Raw genomic sequence first — 16,648 nt, 5'->3', positions numbered from 1 at the left:
CGCCCCGGACTGGAAATTGAATGGCGCCCCCTGCCTTACCGCCTGCCGCTAGCAACGACCGGTTGAGGGGAGCGTTCTGCTGTCAGAAAGGGACTAGGGGAGCGCTATTTAAAGGCGACCACTTCCTGCCTTTATTTGTCGGTGACATTTTTGCACCACACATTCTGAGAGAGAGAGAGAGAGAGACTTCCGGAGAGATTCAACACTCTGAGCAGCACTTTGCAGGTTGGTTTTGATTTGCCCTTCCTTGTATCGATTTAGAAGAGACAGTGGGGTCTGCACTCTGAGCTCTTCCCCTGGTTCTCTCCATTGTTCTTTCCAGCAGATTTGATGTACAGGTCTCTCCAGGCCGAGATTCAAGGCTACAATGAGCAGGATGTGGATGCAGAGCAAGATCGACCCTCCCCTTTAAGATAAAAACAGAAAATGCAGGAGAAACTCAGCAGGTCAAGCAGCATCTGTGAAGAGAGAAACAGATTTAACGTTTCAGGTTGATGACCATTCGTCAGAACTCCCCTTTAAGAACTGGATGGTGCCAGTGTGCCTGTGTTACATTGCTGACTGAAATCACATGAGCTTCGCCAGCGCTGTGAGGTAGCGCCTCGCTCCTCGGCATTAGCGCCTTAAGAGAGGTGTGTAGCGCCTGATTTAGCGCTCCAATCACCTCCAGGGGCGATAAAAGCCAAGTTTGCTGTCAGAGGCGATAATTAGCACCAGGCGCTAAACTTTGCGCACCGCCAATAATAGCGCCCCAAACGGGGCGATACTGAATTTCTCCCCCTTAATCTTTTAAAACTATGCTTTAATGAAGTGGAACTTAGATCTGATTTTTTGGTAGGAAAGCAATGGAAAATTTTGAGGGTTTTCTTCAATTCGGGAGGAATTGAGTTTTTACTGATTTAACACCCCAATAAAACCTAGGAACTTAGTAGTGAAAATCATTAAAAACTGACTTTGAAGTTCCATGCTTTTCTTTTCAATGTATCTATGTGGTTTGAAACACTTCACTGCAACTTACTGTTATATTTTGTGCCTTTTCTGCCTCTCTTCTCTGAAGCTTCAAACTGTCTCAGCTCACTGTACTGCGCTTATTAAATGAGGCTGAAAACAGTTGCTGGCATTTCCTACATTTGAATAACTGTCCACTACAATCAAAAGTAAACGGTGGTCACATACGTAACTGAGCAAATCACACAGTATAGATGGGAGATTTTCCTGGGTCGTACTCAGACTAAACGCAACAAATATCAGAAAATTGGGTGGGTCAGAGCACACACCTGTAAAGGGATCTGCCCGATTTCCCTTCCATTTAAATAAATGGAGGAAAATCAGGCAGGTTCCTTAACAGGCTTGAGCTCTAACCCATCCATTTTCCCGATACCCACTGTGCCCAGGCAATCCAATGTGTCTGGGCGCAGACCCAAGAAAATCTCCTAGTATGTCTTTTGTTCCAATGTGGCTTGGCTCCTCCTTCTAGCCTTTGTTAGAAAGCCGGCTTTGGACCGTGTCCACAACTTTTGTATCTCGCTAAATTGGAATGTGGATTTTAACTGCAGCTAATTTTAAAACTATATCTTGTTAAAGCAACATCTAGAAACTAAAACAAGGCAAAAATACTTCATTTTTGTCACATGACTCCTTCCCTTTTGAATTCTATACTGAATACCGTTGATGTGATGATTATGTGTCTCAAATCTGCATTTATCCTTGATCCGAGGTGATGCATTAGTATTTTGGTTTTGGGAATGAGATGACATTGGAGCATTTTGTATTCTTACAAGGCACTGCTCTAAAACAGTAGATGAACATTTTTGCCACAAGTTGACCGTCTCTTAGTGTGAGTACAGTGTTCAGAAAGTACAATAAAGGCAGTCTTTTAAATACGATTGTAGTTTCTGTAGCAACCAGATGACGCTGAAACATTCTATTTCTTTAGAATAAGCACCTATCGTGGCAGTAGCCTGCAACTAAGGTAAATAGTTGGGTGTTTCTTTCGAAGGTCATGCAGAAAGCACACTACAAATGAGCTGGTAAACAGAGTGAAAACAGTGCTTTGAAAATGGTAATTTGGATGGGTGGGAATGTAGGAAAAGAGGAGGGAGTACAAATTAGTTTATCTGACATAAGAAGATAAAGAATATAAACTTAATTACCATTTCTCGTAAAAATGGCAGCTCAGGATGGGGCAGCGATGTGTGGTTCCTGCAGGATGTGGGAGTTTGGAGAAACAGATGTTAACTTGGACAACACATCTGGGGAAAATATCTCCAACTTGGATTACTTGAGCTCAAGATGTCAGAACTTGAGGCAGAGTTGTAGACAATCCAACATAATGGGAAGGGAGAATCATTTCTGGAGAAAGGGGGCTACCAGTGGAAGAGGAAGGAGTGGTGACTATCCACAGATCAGGGAAAGTTAAGAGAGATAGAACCACCCAGAGCATATTATCCTCTAACAAGTTTGAAGCACTGGGGAGGGTGAGGACTCTGGGAAGGGCCATCAAATTGATTGCAATGGCACCAAAAAAACATGAGCTGAGTTGTGTGGGATGGAGGCGGGGGTTGGGGGGGGGGGGGGCGGTGGTGGTGGTGAATTAGCAACTCTGTTAGGAATGCAGTAGTCATTGACCTGAAATGTTAACTCACTCTCTCTCCACAGATGCTGCCTGACCTGCTGAATATTTCCAGCATTTTCTGATTTTATTTCAGATTTTCAGATTTCCAGCATCCGCAGTATCTTGCTTTTGCTATAGAAACTATCCTGCCGTATACACGGAGCAGTTTCTCCAGCAGCAGGGTTGGGAGCCAGCATAAGAGAACCACTTCAGGAAGTTGTTCTCCCATATAAATGGGCCATTAGTTTTCCAAAAGGATGGTGCATTCAGAAAATTAGCATGTGAATGCAGGATCCTTTCTGAATGCCTAACGCAGCATTGGAAGTATTTTTATTCACAGTGCTCTGGTGGTAGCTATTGTGTTCCACAAAAGTCAATGGCCCAGAAAATCTGTGATACCTCAGTGTTGTGCCTTAGGTGGGAGTCTGCTGCAGGGGTTAGGAAATAGGCCTGATACACTGGGTCCCAGCCTTTTGTTGAACTTTCCGGGATGGCCTTTTGGGGTGGAGTATCCACCTACCCCAAACATGGCCATCAACATAGGCGGGATCTCTCTAACTTGGGAAGTTCCTGAATCCTGGGCCTTCAGTGTGACCTGACATAGTATTGGCTGAAATAACAACAGAAAACGCTGGAAAAACTCAGCAGGCCAGGCAGCATCCGTGGAGATAGAAACAGAGTTAACGTTTCAGGTCGAAGTCCTTTTGTCAGAACTGGAAAAATGCAGGAAATGGAAAACCAGTTTAGGGGCTGGGAAAAGGAGGAGGGGATGAAAGAACAAAAGGGAAGGTCAGTGATAGGATAGAAAGCAGGAGAGATTAAGAGACATTAAGAGATATTCAAGGCAAGAGGAGGTGGTAATGGGACAGGTTAAGGAATAAAGGATGGCTCTAGATGAAGTGTGAATTGCGCTCCCATTCCCACTCAGACCTCACCGTCCTCGGCCTCTTGCATTGTTCCACGGAAGCTCAGCGTAAGCTTGAGTAACAGCACCTCATCTTTCGATTAGGCACTCTACAGCCCTCTGGACTCAACATAGAGTTCAACAATTTCAGATCATAACCTCGGCCCCTATCACATATATTTTCTTTTTTTTATCCACACTTTTTGTTTTGCCTTTTTTTCTTCCCTCCCACATGGCAGCTGCCCTTCATTCTGCCAGCGCCATTCACACCTCATCCAGAGCCATCCTTTGTTCCTTAACCTGTCCCATTACCACCTCCTCTTGCCTTGAATATCTCTTAATGTCTCTTAATCTCTCCTGCTTTCTATCCTATCACCGACCTTCACTTTTGTTCTTTCATCCCCTCCCCCTTTTCCCAGCCCCTAAACTTGCTTTCCATTGCCTGCTTTTTTCCAGTTCTGACGAAAGGTCTTCGACCTGAAATGTTAACTCTGTTTCTCTCTCCATGGATGCTGCCTGGCCTGCTGAGTTTTTCCAGCGTTTTCTGTTGTTATTTCGGATTTCCAGCATCCGCAGTATTTTGGTATTGTACCTTTTCTTACTATTGTACTGTGTAAATTGTCCTTCCCATTGTATCAAAAACATATGCATTAAATGAAGATCAGCCAACCATTGTTTTGAGTGTTAATGTGATTTGTGAAGGGATTTAGTAATTTAAAGTTAGAATCATTAGGAGCCCAGTGGGGAGTGGCACTCACAGGGTCTGCGCTTCCTGCAGTTGCCACTGGGAGAGCTGGATTGTGGAATCAGATTGGGCTGCTTCATGTCACATTAAAAACAACTAATGGAAAATATTTGATGTATTTGTCTCTGAACATTTTATTTTCACCCTTTTTATAGTTGACCTGGCACAGGAAAGTAAAGAAAATCAATGGATGGGTGTATCTGTGGAAAGTCAGGGACCAGGAGGAAAAGTCATGGTAAGTTTTGAACTCTTTTCTATATGGTACCCTCTTTTTAAATATATACATATATAATATATGTGGGTCCGTATTTTCCGATCACAGGCCTCCTGCGGGCGGAGGCCTGCGATCTGGAAAAATCTACGCCCTTACCTGAGGGCTCCGCTCCTGGGCCTCACCAAACTCCAAGTGCGCAGGGCCCACATATCCCAGGGACGTATGTAGTTCGCAGTATCCCTGGGATCACGTGGGCCATGGGGAACCAATCACAGAAGGGAATCTCCCTTCATACACTTGACAGGAAGACCTGTCAAATATGTGACTGGAGATCACCCCAATAACATAGTAAAACTTTAAATACTATTTTTTAAATCACATTTAAAAAATTACTTGAAATTACAATAAATTAAGTATTTTAAACAAAAATTAAATTTTTTGAAAACAATAATTAAAGTTTTTTACAGGGCTAAAAATAAACTTACCTTTTTTAAAGTATTTTTAAATGATAAATAAGTGAAATTTAAAAAAAAAAACTTTTTTGAACTCTTAAACTGGTAAAAGCAGGCCTTACACCTACTTTTACCAGGCGTAAGAATTGTAAGGGTTTTCTGCGGGCGGAGGGTCTCCAAAAAGTGAAACTATCTGCCCACAGAGGCCCTTCTCCAGGGTAGCTGGAGGATCTGTCAAGACCATTCTTGACAGATCGGAAATGCTGGTTTTCAGTGCATGCACTGTGTATGCCTGAAACCGGCATTTCCAATGTCCCTACGGGTGTGTACACAGCTCGTACCCACCCATAGGGATCGGAATATCTGGGCCGTGATTTTTACTGACTATCTTTTAAGACTGCTGCCAGTGGTTGATTCATAGAAGCTTCACACCTTGTGATACTAGTGGATGGGTGGGCCTTGTAATGGCTTCCTCTTCCTACCCCCCCCCCCCAAATATCTGGCCCCCACTTGCATTCCTTTATAGGTTTTGTTATTGTTACTAATATTTTAAATTAATTATTAATAAATTATTCCTCTTAATTTTATGTTAAATTAGTATGATCATATTGAAAACATGACTGAAAGTGTTAATCAATATTTACTGATTCCTTCTGTTGGATTAGAAAGCAGGAAGGCTCCAAGTTCATCCGCTAATTTGTGCTGACTTAGCTGTTAGCATGCTATAGATTAACTTAAGTACCCCTTGGGTGAGCTGTAGGATAAATTAAATCAGGGTTCCACTGCTGATATTATCCAGCGACCCCTACTGGAAAAGTACACGTGTGAATGTCCGGTGAGGATGGGATTAAGCTCTGCACTGATGCCTTCTATAAAAAAAAAATTTCTATGACGTGCCTGTGAAGGATTTCAGTTCCGATGTTGCCATGTAACTACATTAGAGCATGGAAAAATAATCTTAAAATAGCTTAACATAGTAGAACAGGATGCTATTTAATAGTGGGCTAAATAGATAAGCCAATGGAAAATTGCTATGATTATTGGCTAACCCTTGGCATTAAAAGCCTAAAGTATTTTGTAATTTCAGGTTTGTGCACATCGATATGAACAAAGGCGATATGTGGATACACCAGAGGAATCTCGCGACGTGACTGGACAGTGCTATATTTTGAGCCAGGACCTAGTTTTCCGGGACTATGAAACCGATAACAATGTGAAACTTTGTTCTGGGCGACCTCAGGGTCATGAAAAATTTGGTATCTGTCAGCAAGGAGTAGCTAGCGCTTTTACCAAGGGCGATAATTATTCTGTGTATGGGGCTCCAGGTGCCTACAACTGGAAAGGTAACTTGTAATTTAAAAAAAAATTACTGTAATAATATTGCAAGTTTTCTTGTGGTATATAATGATATCCATAAAATAAGCACAACCAACCCAGCAGAATAATGATTCACCTCATTTTAAAATGATGATGTACGTAAGGAATTAGCAGTTAGCAGCTGTAGACGGTATTGCAAGAGTCATCTAAAGATTGCATGGGGCACTTGCCTCCACTGAGTGTGTTCAACTTGCCTTGCTGGTAAGGTCTAAGCTTTTCACATCCAAAAGTGAACTTAAAGGAAATTCTGGGCTCGGAGTACAGAACAAACCCCTCATCTCTGACGGATAATAATGCTTCTACATAATAATAATACCAGAATCCTAGTCAGATCTTTCATGTGTCAGGCAGTTCGATGAAACCACCTGAGAGTTTAAGAGACCCTCATTTACAGGTACAGGAAACTTTGTGCTATCCGGCACCGACGGGACCGAGCTGTTGCCGTCCCATCAAAACTGCCGGACAAACCAGCGCTAATGTTGAAACATACGGAGATTTTGAGCTCTGTATCTGGCAACAAACCCTGTTGCTTAGCAACAGCTTCTAAACAGTCGGCCGTACCTTGCAAGCGTCTCTGTAGCTTAGCAACAGCTTCAGCGAGACCTTGCAGAGCCTGACTGGTGAAAAAAAAGCAACGAAAAGAAAAAAAACCTTACGAAACGGCTCCTGATTTTTGCCGGTGGCTCGAGCATTCTGGACAGTTAACCTCCGGATAAACCAAAGTTTCCTGTAGTTTGTCCGACTGCATAGCTTCCATTAAATGTGGGGTTGGGAGGAGCACTTCTGTTCCTCCGGACTCCACATTCAGGTAAGTAAATGTGAAAAACTTACCTTGTAGGTCACAAAGTCTGGTTTTACTGAGTGCAGCTGATGCTGGCCCAGGCAAACCAATCCTGAAGTGGAGGCCTCAAATGGGCATTAGGTGCGTTGCATATGCAAATGAGGGACCTAACACCTGCTTCAGGCATGGGCCTTGGAAGCCTCATTTTTTCCTTTCCCAATATGGCGGGAGACGCACTTCCGGCCAGAAATGTACGCATGCGTCCTGCCCACCAGTTTGGAGGCTTAACAGGCCTGTTCGCGTCTGATAAATTTATAGGCCATATCTCAGACTGCCGTACGTTTTGGTAAGAGTTGTTGAGTACTAATATGCAGGCGTAAAACTCCAAAGCGCATTGTCACAGCAGATGAAAAATATAGACCCTGTCCATTTATCTAGCATCTAGAAATAAAAATTCCAATGACATTGTAGTTACAATCATGAAAAAGTTGGATGCAGTGAAATTACATTGTAAAATTCTCATATTGGTGACAAATACAACTGTGTTTTTTCATCTTGGAATTTGCAAAGCTATCTGAGGTACACAAATCATTCACAGATATTTCAAAAATCATTTAATCATGTGAGCAATATAAATTTTAAGTGTAGATAGAACAAGAACTCCCATTCTATCTCAATTCATGCTATACGTACCCTGGCACAAGCCCACCATGAGGGAACCTGCTCCCAGTCCCTGCCAGAGCTGCTCATGCTGACACTTAACTGTTTGTTCCCTCAGGAATTGTACACGTAGAGTCCAGAAATATTGACGAGATTAACCTTGATGATGGACCCTATGAAGTTGGTGATGAAAATATCAGGAATGAAAAAATGGTACCTGTTCCCGCTAACAGCTATTTAGGTAGGCATAATGACTTTTAAAAGGGAAGAGGATAAATATTTGAAAAATAAAAATTTTAAAGGGTATGGAGAAAGGGCAGGGAAATTGGACTAATTGATAGTTCATTCAGAGATCCAGCACAGTGGCACTGGGCTGAATAGCCTCCTTCTGTGCTATATGATTTTATGTACCTGCGATTCAAATTACAAGTGCTTTTTTAGTCTACCATTGGTCTTCCCCTTGGTGACCATGTAAGACGTGTTTCTCATGCTTTACTTACTTTCTAACCTAATGTTAAGTCTATGTGCTCCCTGAGTGGGAGGAGCAAATGTGCTGGCAGGCTGCAGTTATTAAGTGTGGGCCTGAGGTGCTGGAGATGAGCATATATGTCTGGATGTGCATGTATCGCTGGGTAAAGGATCATGAGATGGTACAGATACAGCTAGAGCCATGTTTGGCAAGTAGTGGCTGTTACGGACTGCCCTCTGTCTGGCATTTTCTCAATACTTTGAAGGGGAGGACTGGGTTGGGTAGATGTATGGTCACTCTAGAAAAAAAGTTGCCTCTTCTCCCCCCATGCCTCCAGCGGCTAGGCATTTCTTCCTGATGACCAATGATACTTATGAGAGCAGAGAGCAACGTGGAGGTTGGGAACTTCCCCACAAGAAGAAAAATTAAAATGAAAGGACCAATAATTCCATGAAATTGTAATTTTAATCGAGTTCTGTCACTTGTAAGGAACTACTTCCTTCCTTCAATCAGTTTTATCAGAGCCTACCTTGGGTGAGGCTCTTTTTAGTATCATTTTGAAAACATAAGGGAAGAAAAATCTGCTTGAAAGTTGGCTATCAGAAGTGAAAGACTGGTGGCTTTCATGTTTTTTTGTGACTGTGAGGTCCTTCATTTTGATTAAACCATGCTGCATTATAAATACAGAAGGATTAACCTATGGGATTTGGTTAATGTGAGCAACTTGACACAAACAGAGCATTTAAATAAAATAACTGTGAACAGGGCTTTAGTCTTGTGTACCTGGGCTCTGAAATTCCTGGGGGCCTGCTCAAATGCAGTGATATGGAACCCTGTTTACCATAGCCTGAAGATGAAGACCCCATCCCAAATCCTGGGGGTGGCGTCATTTGTATAACCGGGGCAGGTACTTCACCAGTGCCCATCCCGATATGCATACCAGAAGACCGAAAGGCTCACTGCTGTTCTGCCTGAGGTGCCTCCATGCGTGCCTGGGCCAAATAAAAATAAACTGGGCCAGAAAAAGGCTTTGTTCCCAGTGGAGCCTTTGTCCTTGCAGTCTAAGATAATTAATCCCCTCTGGATTTGATTGCCTTACTCAAGCAAAGAGTTAGGGCCTTTCTAAGGGCCTCAGTGGGACTTATGCCAGCTCTCCGCTGGCATGAATTCCACTGTGGCTTACCAAATATGTAATGAGCAGACTTTTCCCAGGGAAAGTTGGAATCTGCCCCAGTCATGGCCCTTGACATCGGGGGCAGATAGCAAATGCACCTTGGAGACCCCCCCACCACAAACTGGAATTGAAAGGAGCACTGAAATGGGACACAACCAGGTTCTGATTCAGATTCCTGCCCCCGAGGGTGAAATCTTGTTTCCCATCCTCTGGCCTCAGGAAATTTGGAAACCTTGTGTTTAATTGCTGTGCTTTTGACTATAGTTGTAAAACTTATGTCAAACATTTTTTTTGTGGCTAATTGACTTCCCTACTCTTTGAAAGCATGATTCCTTGCTGTGATGCAGTTCAACGGATGCAGGTCACCTCCAGTCTGTGCCTAATTGGCCATTATTCACGTGATAGTGTTGGCAGGACTTTTGACCGCAGCAAATTGTAGCCAAGCCCAATCCTGACCTCACCTGATGCCCACCCATGCAGTCCAGCAGGAGTCCTGGCGGTTTATCCCCCCTAAATCCAGGAACTCTTGATGTCTGCTCAACTCACAGCAGGAATCAAACACTAAGCCCGGAAACTCCTTTGTATTGATTAAATAGTCAGAGATATAATGCAGATCTTTCCTCTCTATAATGCCTTTGTTTATCAGTTTGCCCATGGATGTTTTGTTGATTAGGGTATGCAGTCTGATCTTATTGTTCTGTGCTAGGCTTCTCTCTGGACTCGGGCAAGGGTATCACAACTCAGAACTCATTGACCTTTGTATCGGGTGCACCAAGAGCCAACCATGCTGGAGCTGTTGTTTTTTTAAAGATGGAGGAATTTACGAGAAACCTAAAGACTGAATATGTCCTGAATGGAGAAGGACTGGCATCGTCCTTTGGATATGACATTGCTGTGGTGGATCTTAACCAAGATAGGTGAGGCATGTACTAGTTTGGGAAGCAAAGAGTACGAGCAGTACTTTCTCATTCTGCGGTCTGAATACTTCCAATCTTTTAAAGGTTACTTCTGCACTTGATTGAATTTCCCAGCTTGTTAACGTCCTTGCCCCCCCACTTCCCCCACAGCAATCCTTGCCCTTTCAGCCTTAATATTAGTTTTCTGATAGATCAAATGTGATTTTATACTCTTACATTAACAGACAATCTGGGCTGGATTTCCTTCCAGGGAAGTTTTGCCAGCAGAGGTGGGTTGGTGTGGGACTTCTGCCTATGGCTCAATCATGCGATGAATCCAACCCATTTTCCTGGGTCCAGTCTAATTAAAGAGTAGGACAGACGTCTGGCAGTAAATGCTCTCAGCAAGGGTTGGGAGCAGGTGAGATTGAATGTACACTAAATGCTTTCGGTGCTCAGCAAAGTGGTTCCAAACCGGCCTGCCAGCAAGGATGAGCATTGCATTTCAGAAACAGCTAAATGGGGAATGGCTACTGAGCATGCCACACTCATAAAGACTTTGCTATAAAAATGATTGCTTTGGTGTGGGCACTATAGCTGTATTGGGAGAGTGAGGGACAGATGAATTTTGGTGGGGACAGAGGAACCTTTACACATGGGCCCAATGTGGGAGAGTGAGGGAGGGTTCCAAATCGAGCAGCAGAGTCGGGCCTTTCTGTCAACAAACATTGGAGTTTCATGAGACTTTAAGTTGGCTTCAAAATTCATGCTGCATTGAAGAAAGCAAGTGTGAGGAATAAAAAAAGTTGAAGAATAAAAGTGTGCAACTTGCAATTAGTTTATTGTAAAGAATCAATAAATACAATTCACACGCTTACCTTTAATCTTCAATTTGAGACACCATGCTAAACAGGGTTCAGCACTGCCACCTGGTGCCCTTAATATGGAATTGCATGTTGAACACATGCTGATTCTAAACGGAAAATACATTCCAGTGCTGGATTTGGAGCTAATGTTACCACGATGGGCCTTTTAACATTATAAATACTAATCTCAGCACCACCTAAAGACACATCCGGTGCTGTAGATAAATGTTGATACTTTAGAATGGATTTTGCCATAGACAGAAAGAAAGAACTAACATTTATATAGCACCGTTCAAACGTCAGTACATTCCAAACTGTTTTACAGCCAATGAAGTACTTTTTGATGTGTAGTCACTGTTGTAATGTAGGAAACAAGACAGGTTCAGACAGGTGTTTTTGATGCATTTTGAGATGGAATTTTGTGATCCAATCATCATTTGTAATATGATAGCAAAATACTGTGGATGTTGGAAATCCGAAATAACAACAGAAAAAGCTGGAAAAACTCAGCAGGTCAGGCAACATCCGTGGACAGAAATTTGAGTTGACGTTTCGGGTCGAACCCTTCTTCAAAACTGGAAAGAAAAGATAGATCGGAGGCAGGGCTGCGATCGGACAAAATAATAAAATAAACAAAAGAAGTAAAAAAAGAGACAATAAAAGGTGTTAGAAGCTAGACGAGATGGTAATAGGCTGAGATTAGGTGTAAAGTGTACTGGCAGGGCAAGGGGTAGCTGCCAGGTGTGAGAGCGAAACAAAAGGAAAGGGGGGGGGGGAAAGGAGTGGAAAAATTACAAGAAAAAATGAAATAGGGGTCGAGGTTATGATCAGAAATTGTTGAACTCGATATTGAGTCCGGAAGACCGCAGAGTGCCTAATCGGAAGATGAGGTGCTGTTCCTCGAGTTTACGTTGAGCTTCCGTGGAACAATACAAGAGGCCAAGGACGGTGAGGTCCGAGTGGGAATGGAGCGGTGAATTAAAATGACAGGCGACCGGAAGCTCGGGGTCACCCTTACGGACTGAACGGAGGTGTTCCGCAAAGCGGTCACCCAATCTGCGTTTGGTCTCCCCAATGTAGAGGAGACCACATCGTGAGCAGCGAATACAGTATACTAGATTGCGAGAAGTACAAGTAAATCGCTGTTTCACCTGGAAGGGGTGTTTGGGGCCCTGGACAGTGGGAAGGGGGGAGGTATAGGGGCAGGTGTTACATCTCCTCTGCTTGCACGGGAAGGTGCCAGGCGAAGGGGAAGGGCTGTTTGGGGTGATAGAGGAGTGGACTAGGGTGTCTTGGAGAGAGCGGTCCCTGCGGAATGCTGAAAGGGGAGGGGAGGGGAAGATACGTTTGGTGGTGGGATCACTTTGGAGGTGGCGGAAATGCCGGAGGATGATCCGTTGAATGTGGAGGCTGGTGGGGTGAAATGTGAGGACAAGGGGAACCCTATCGTGGTTCCGGGAGGGAGGGGCAGGGGTGAGGGCAGAAGTGCGGGAGATAGAACTGACACGGTCGAAGGCAGTGTCAATCACGGTAGAGGGGAATCCTCGGTTGCGGAAAAAGGAAGACATGTCGGAAGCACTGGTGTGGAAGGTGGCATCGTCGGAGCAGATACGGCGGAGACGGAGAAACTGGGAGAATGGAATAGAGTCCTTACAGGAAGCGGGATGGGAGGAAGTGTAGTCCAGGTAGCTGTGGGAGTCAGTGGGCTTGTAGTGAATATTGGTTGATAACCTATCCCCAGAGATGGAGACGGAGAAGTCGAGGAAGGGAAGGGAAGAGTCAGAGATGGACCATGTGAAGGTGAGGGAAGGGTGGAAATTGGAGGCAAAGTGAATGAAATTGTCAAGTTTGGGATGAGAGCAGGAAACGGCACCGATACAGTCATCAATGTATCGGAAAAATATTACTGGTTGATGTATTGAACATAGGTAGTCAAGTTAGAGGGTGGAGGATATTGGAACCAACGTAGTGGAGTGGGGGAAGGGGAGGACGCAAATAGGAGGGGATGATGAAGGAGAACGGGACGAGGAAGGAAAATAAAGTGGGGGAAAGGAGAGAAAGAAAGAAAGAAAGACTTGCATTTATATAGCGCCTTTCACCACCACCGGACGTCTCAAAGTGCTTTACAGTACTTTTTTGAAGTGGAGTCACTGTTGTAATTTGGGAAACGCGGCAGCCAATTTGCGCACAGCAAGCTCCCACAAACAGCAATGTGATAATGACCAGAAACTGTTTTTGTTATGTTGGTTGAGGGATAAATATTAGCCAGGACACTGGGGACAACTCCCCTACTCTTCTTCGAAATAGCACCATGGGATCTTTTACGTCCACCTGAGAGAGCAGACGGGGCCTCGGTTTAACGTCTCATCCAAAAGACAGCACCTCCGATAGTGCAGCACTCCCTCAGAGGACCGGGGAGTGGAAGGGAGTGCAGAGGAAGGGGAATTCAGCAGTTGTAGGGGGATTGAGGCATGCAACAGTCTGCCATCACAAATAAACAAGTGGTTAAACTAACAGATAGAATTAAGAAGTTGGTTCTTTTTTCTTTAGATCTGAGAAGGTTAAGGGGAGTCATGATTGAGGCCTTCAGATTATGAAGGGTTATGATAAAGTAAATAGATTGTTTCCACTAGTTGGCAAAATGATAATAAGAGGGGCACTAATTTAAGATGATCACAAAATTAAAGGGGAGGTTAGAAAACTTTTACACAGAAGGTGATTAGAATATAGAATTCTGTGCTGCAAACTGTTGAAGCAGAGTCCATGGGTTAAACTTTAGTCTTTACCGCTTGGGCAGTAATCTGGTCGAGTGGATCACCTGTCCGTTGTAGAATCTGCCAAACCACCACTAAGGTGGGGAGGATGAAAATTTAATGCCATAAATTCTTTTAAAAGGGAATCAGATAGTCGCTTGAAAAAGAGGAAAATGGGAAGACATGGGGAACAAGCTGGAAGCTGGAGATTGGCATTAGATTAGGCGACTCATAGGAAGAGAAACACCTAATGGGCCAAATGGGTTTCTATGCCGTAACAGAGTAGTATCTGTGTCACAGGTTGAGCCGTATCATTAATTGACTTAAAGATAACTCAGGAATGGAAATTTGAAATTGGGTATTTCTAATCTAGGTGTCAGCATAAATTCTGAATACAGTATATATCCCTCCATCTGCAGATGGAGGGATCATGCAGTTGCCTCCAATGTGTTTTATTTAAGGCACATTCCATGATAGCAACCAACTGTAACAATGGCAGAGGCTGGAATGTGTTAACAGGAGGTCTGTGTAGCTGAAAGAGTTAAATTCAGTGGTATAAATGTGTGCAGCATTATTGAGGTGGATGGTGTGCTAGAGAAATTGTCAAAAAATGTCTACATTTTGTTTCTGCATTTTAAATGAGAATCTTTTTCCAGATGGTTGGATCTTGTGGTTGGAGCCCCACAGTTTTTTGACAGAGAAGCAGAAATCGGTGGTGCTGCCTATGTTTACATTAATCAGGGAGGGAACTGGGATGAAGCGAAGCTCATTCGTTTAAATGGTACCAAGGACTCCATGTTTGGACTGGCTGTTGAGAATATAGGCGACATTAACCAGGATGGGTATCCAGGTAAGATTGTAGCTGTTGTACATGCTGAAGAAATAGTTCGTATTTAAGTAAGTTGGTTAGGATTTTTGTGCTTTCTGTGGATGTAAACAAATGCAGGTAGACTGAAAGCACATAAAAAACTTAGTTTTGTGTCCACAAATGTTACTTCCTATAACACTTTTTATGTCAACATTTCCAATAGAAATTTCCTATGTAAATATTTATAACTAGCTGGAGTGCCCGGCAGTGCCGAGGCTTTTTCGAGGGCATGTTGTTGTTGGAAGAGAGAGAGCAACGGGGGGGGGAAGAGAGAGAGCGACTGGGGGGGAAGAGAGAGAGCGACTGGGGGGGGACGAGAGAGAGCGACTGGGGGGGAAGAGAGAGAGCGACTGGGGGGGAAGAGAGAGAGCGACTGGGGGGGAAGAGCGAGAGCGACTGGGGGGAAGAGAGAGAGCGACTGGGGGGAAGAGAGAGAGCGACGGGGGGGAAGAGAGAGAGCGACGGGGGGGAAGAGAGAGAGCGACTGGGGGGGAAGAGAGAGAGCGACTGGGGGGGAAGAGAGAGAGCGACGGGGGGGAAGAGAGAGAGCGACTGGGGGGGAAGAGAGAGAGCGACTGGGGGGGAAGAGAGAGAGCGACTGGGGAGAAGAGAGAGTGGGGGGAAAGGGGGGAAGGGGGGGAGGAGAGGGGGGGTAGGGAGAAAGGGGGGAGAAAGGGGGGAGGGGGGAGAAAGGGGGGGAAGGGGAGGGGAGGGGGGGAAAGGGGAGAGGGGAGGGGAGGGAGGGGAGGGGGGTAAAGGGGAGGGGAGGGAGGGGAGGGGGGTAAAGGGGAGGGGAGGAGGGGGGAAAGGGGAGGGGAGGGGAGGGGAGGAGGGGGGAAAGGGGAGGGGAGGGGAGGGGGGAAGGGGAGGGGAGGGGGGAAGGGGAGGGGAGGAGGGGGGAATGGGGAGAGAGGGGAGGGGAGGGAGGGGAGGGGGGTAAAGGGGAGGGGAGGAGGGGGGGAAAGGGGAGGGGAGGGGGGGAGGGGAGGGGAGGGGGGAAGGGGAGGGGAGGGGGGGAGGGGAGGAAAGGGGGCGAGGGGAAGGAAGAGGGGAGGGGGGAGGAAGGGGAGGGGGAGGGGAGGGGGGAAGGGGAGGGAAGGGGAGGGGGGAAAGGTGAGGGGGGAGGGGAGGAAAGGGGGCGAGGGGAAGGAAGAGGGGAGGGGGAGGAAGGGGAGGGGAGGTGGAGGGGGGAGGAAGGGGAGGGGGAGAGGGGAGGGGGAGATGGGGAGGGGGAGGGGAGGAGAGGGGGGAGGGGAGGAGAGGGGGGAGGGGAGAGGAGGGGAGGGGTGGGGGAGGGGGGGGAGAAAGGGAGGGGGGAGCCAGCAGACCCTCTCCCCTCTGCCGGCGATGGCTCCGCTGAGCTCCGTGCCACCCCACGCACTGACATGCCGAGCGCAGCGCCCCGGTCAGCCCGAGCCCCGCCCTCCCGAGGCCGGGCCTGAGGCGGCTTGAGATGGCCGATTGCGGCTGGCTGGGCCCGGTTGCCTTGGTAACCCTCCTCCCCTCTCCACCTCCCGATCTCCGGGACCGGGCCTGGGCCTGAGCGGCTTGAGACGGCCGATTGCGGCTGGCGAGACCGGTTGCCGGGGTAACCCTCTCCGCTCCCCCTCCCCTCCCGAGCCCCGCCCCCCCCGAATGAAGCGCGAGGAGCTTGCAGTGAGCCCAGCCAGCCTTTACCAAGATGGCTGGCCGCTGGTTCGGAATCGGGCCCAGCGGGGGGGTGGGGGGTGAGGGGTGGGAGGAGCTTGCCGCAAAACAATTGCCTAGGGTCCAGCATGGCTGGCAACAGACGCCCAGGCTTCGAGGCCTACCTGCAAAAACGGAGAAAGGTAGGAAAATTAATGAGATTAGATAAAAGATTTAGAAAGTAATTAA

General features: G+C 46.0%; 1 protein-coding gene across 3 annotated transcripts in view; it reads left to right on the top strand.

The window, feature by feature from the left end:
- LOC147120367 (integrin alpha-6-like) overlaps window positions 1–16,648 on the top strand; it is a 100,187-nt gene that overhangs the window by 52,986 nt on the left and 30,553 nt on the right. For all 3 annotated transcript variants that reach the window (XM_085986196.1, XM_085986194.1, XM_085986195.1), the window contains exons 3-7: window positions 4,419–4,498; window positions 6,017–6,272; window positions 7,866–7,988; window positions 10,097–10,307; window positions 14,562–14,755. In XM_085986196.1, coding sequence (XP_085842322.1) covers window positions 4,419–4,498; window positions 6,017–6,272; window positions 7,866–7,988; window positions 10,097–10,307; window positions 14,562–14,755 — 864 coding nt within the window. The remainder of the gene's footprint in view (window positions 1–4,418; window positions 4,499–6,016; window positions 6,273–7,865; window positions 7,989–10,096; window positions 10,308–14,561; window positions 14,756–16,648) is intronic.

Source organism: Somniosus microcephalus, chromosome 4 (genome assembly GCF_052327205.1).
Source record: "Somniosus microcephalus isolate GS21.2 chromosome 4, FLI_Smic_1.0, whole genome shotgun sequence".
NCBI lineage: Eukaryota > Metazoa > Chordata > Chondrichthyes > Squaliformes > Somniosidae > Somniosus > Somniosus microcephalus.
This window is presented reverse-complemented; position numbering and strand designations above follow the sequence as displayed.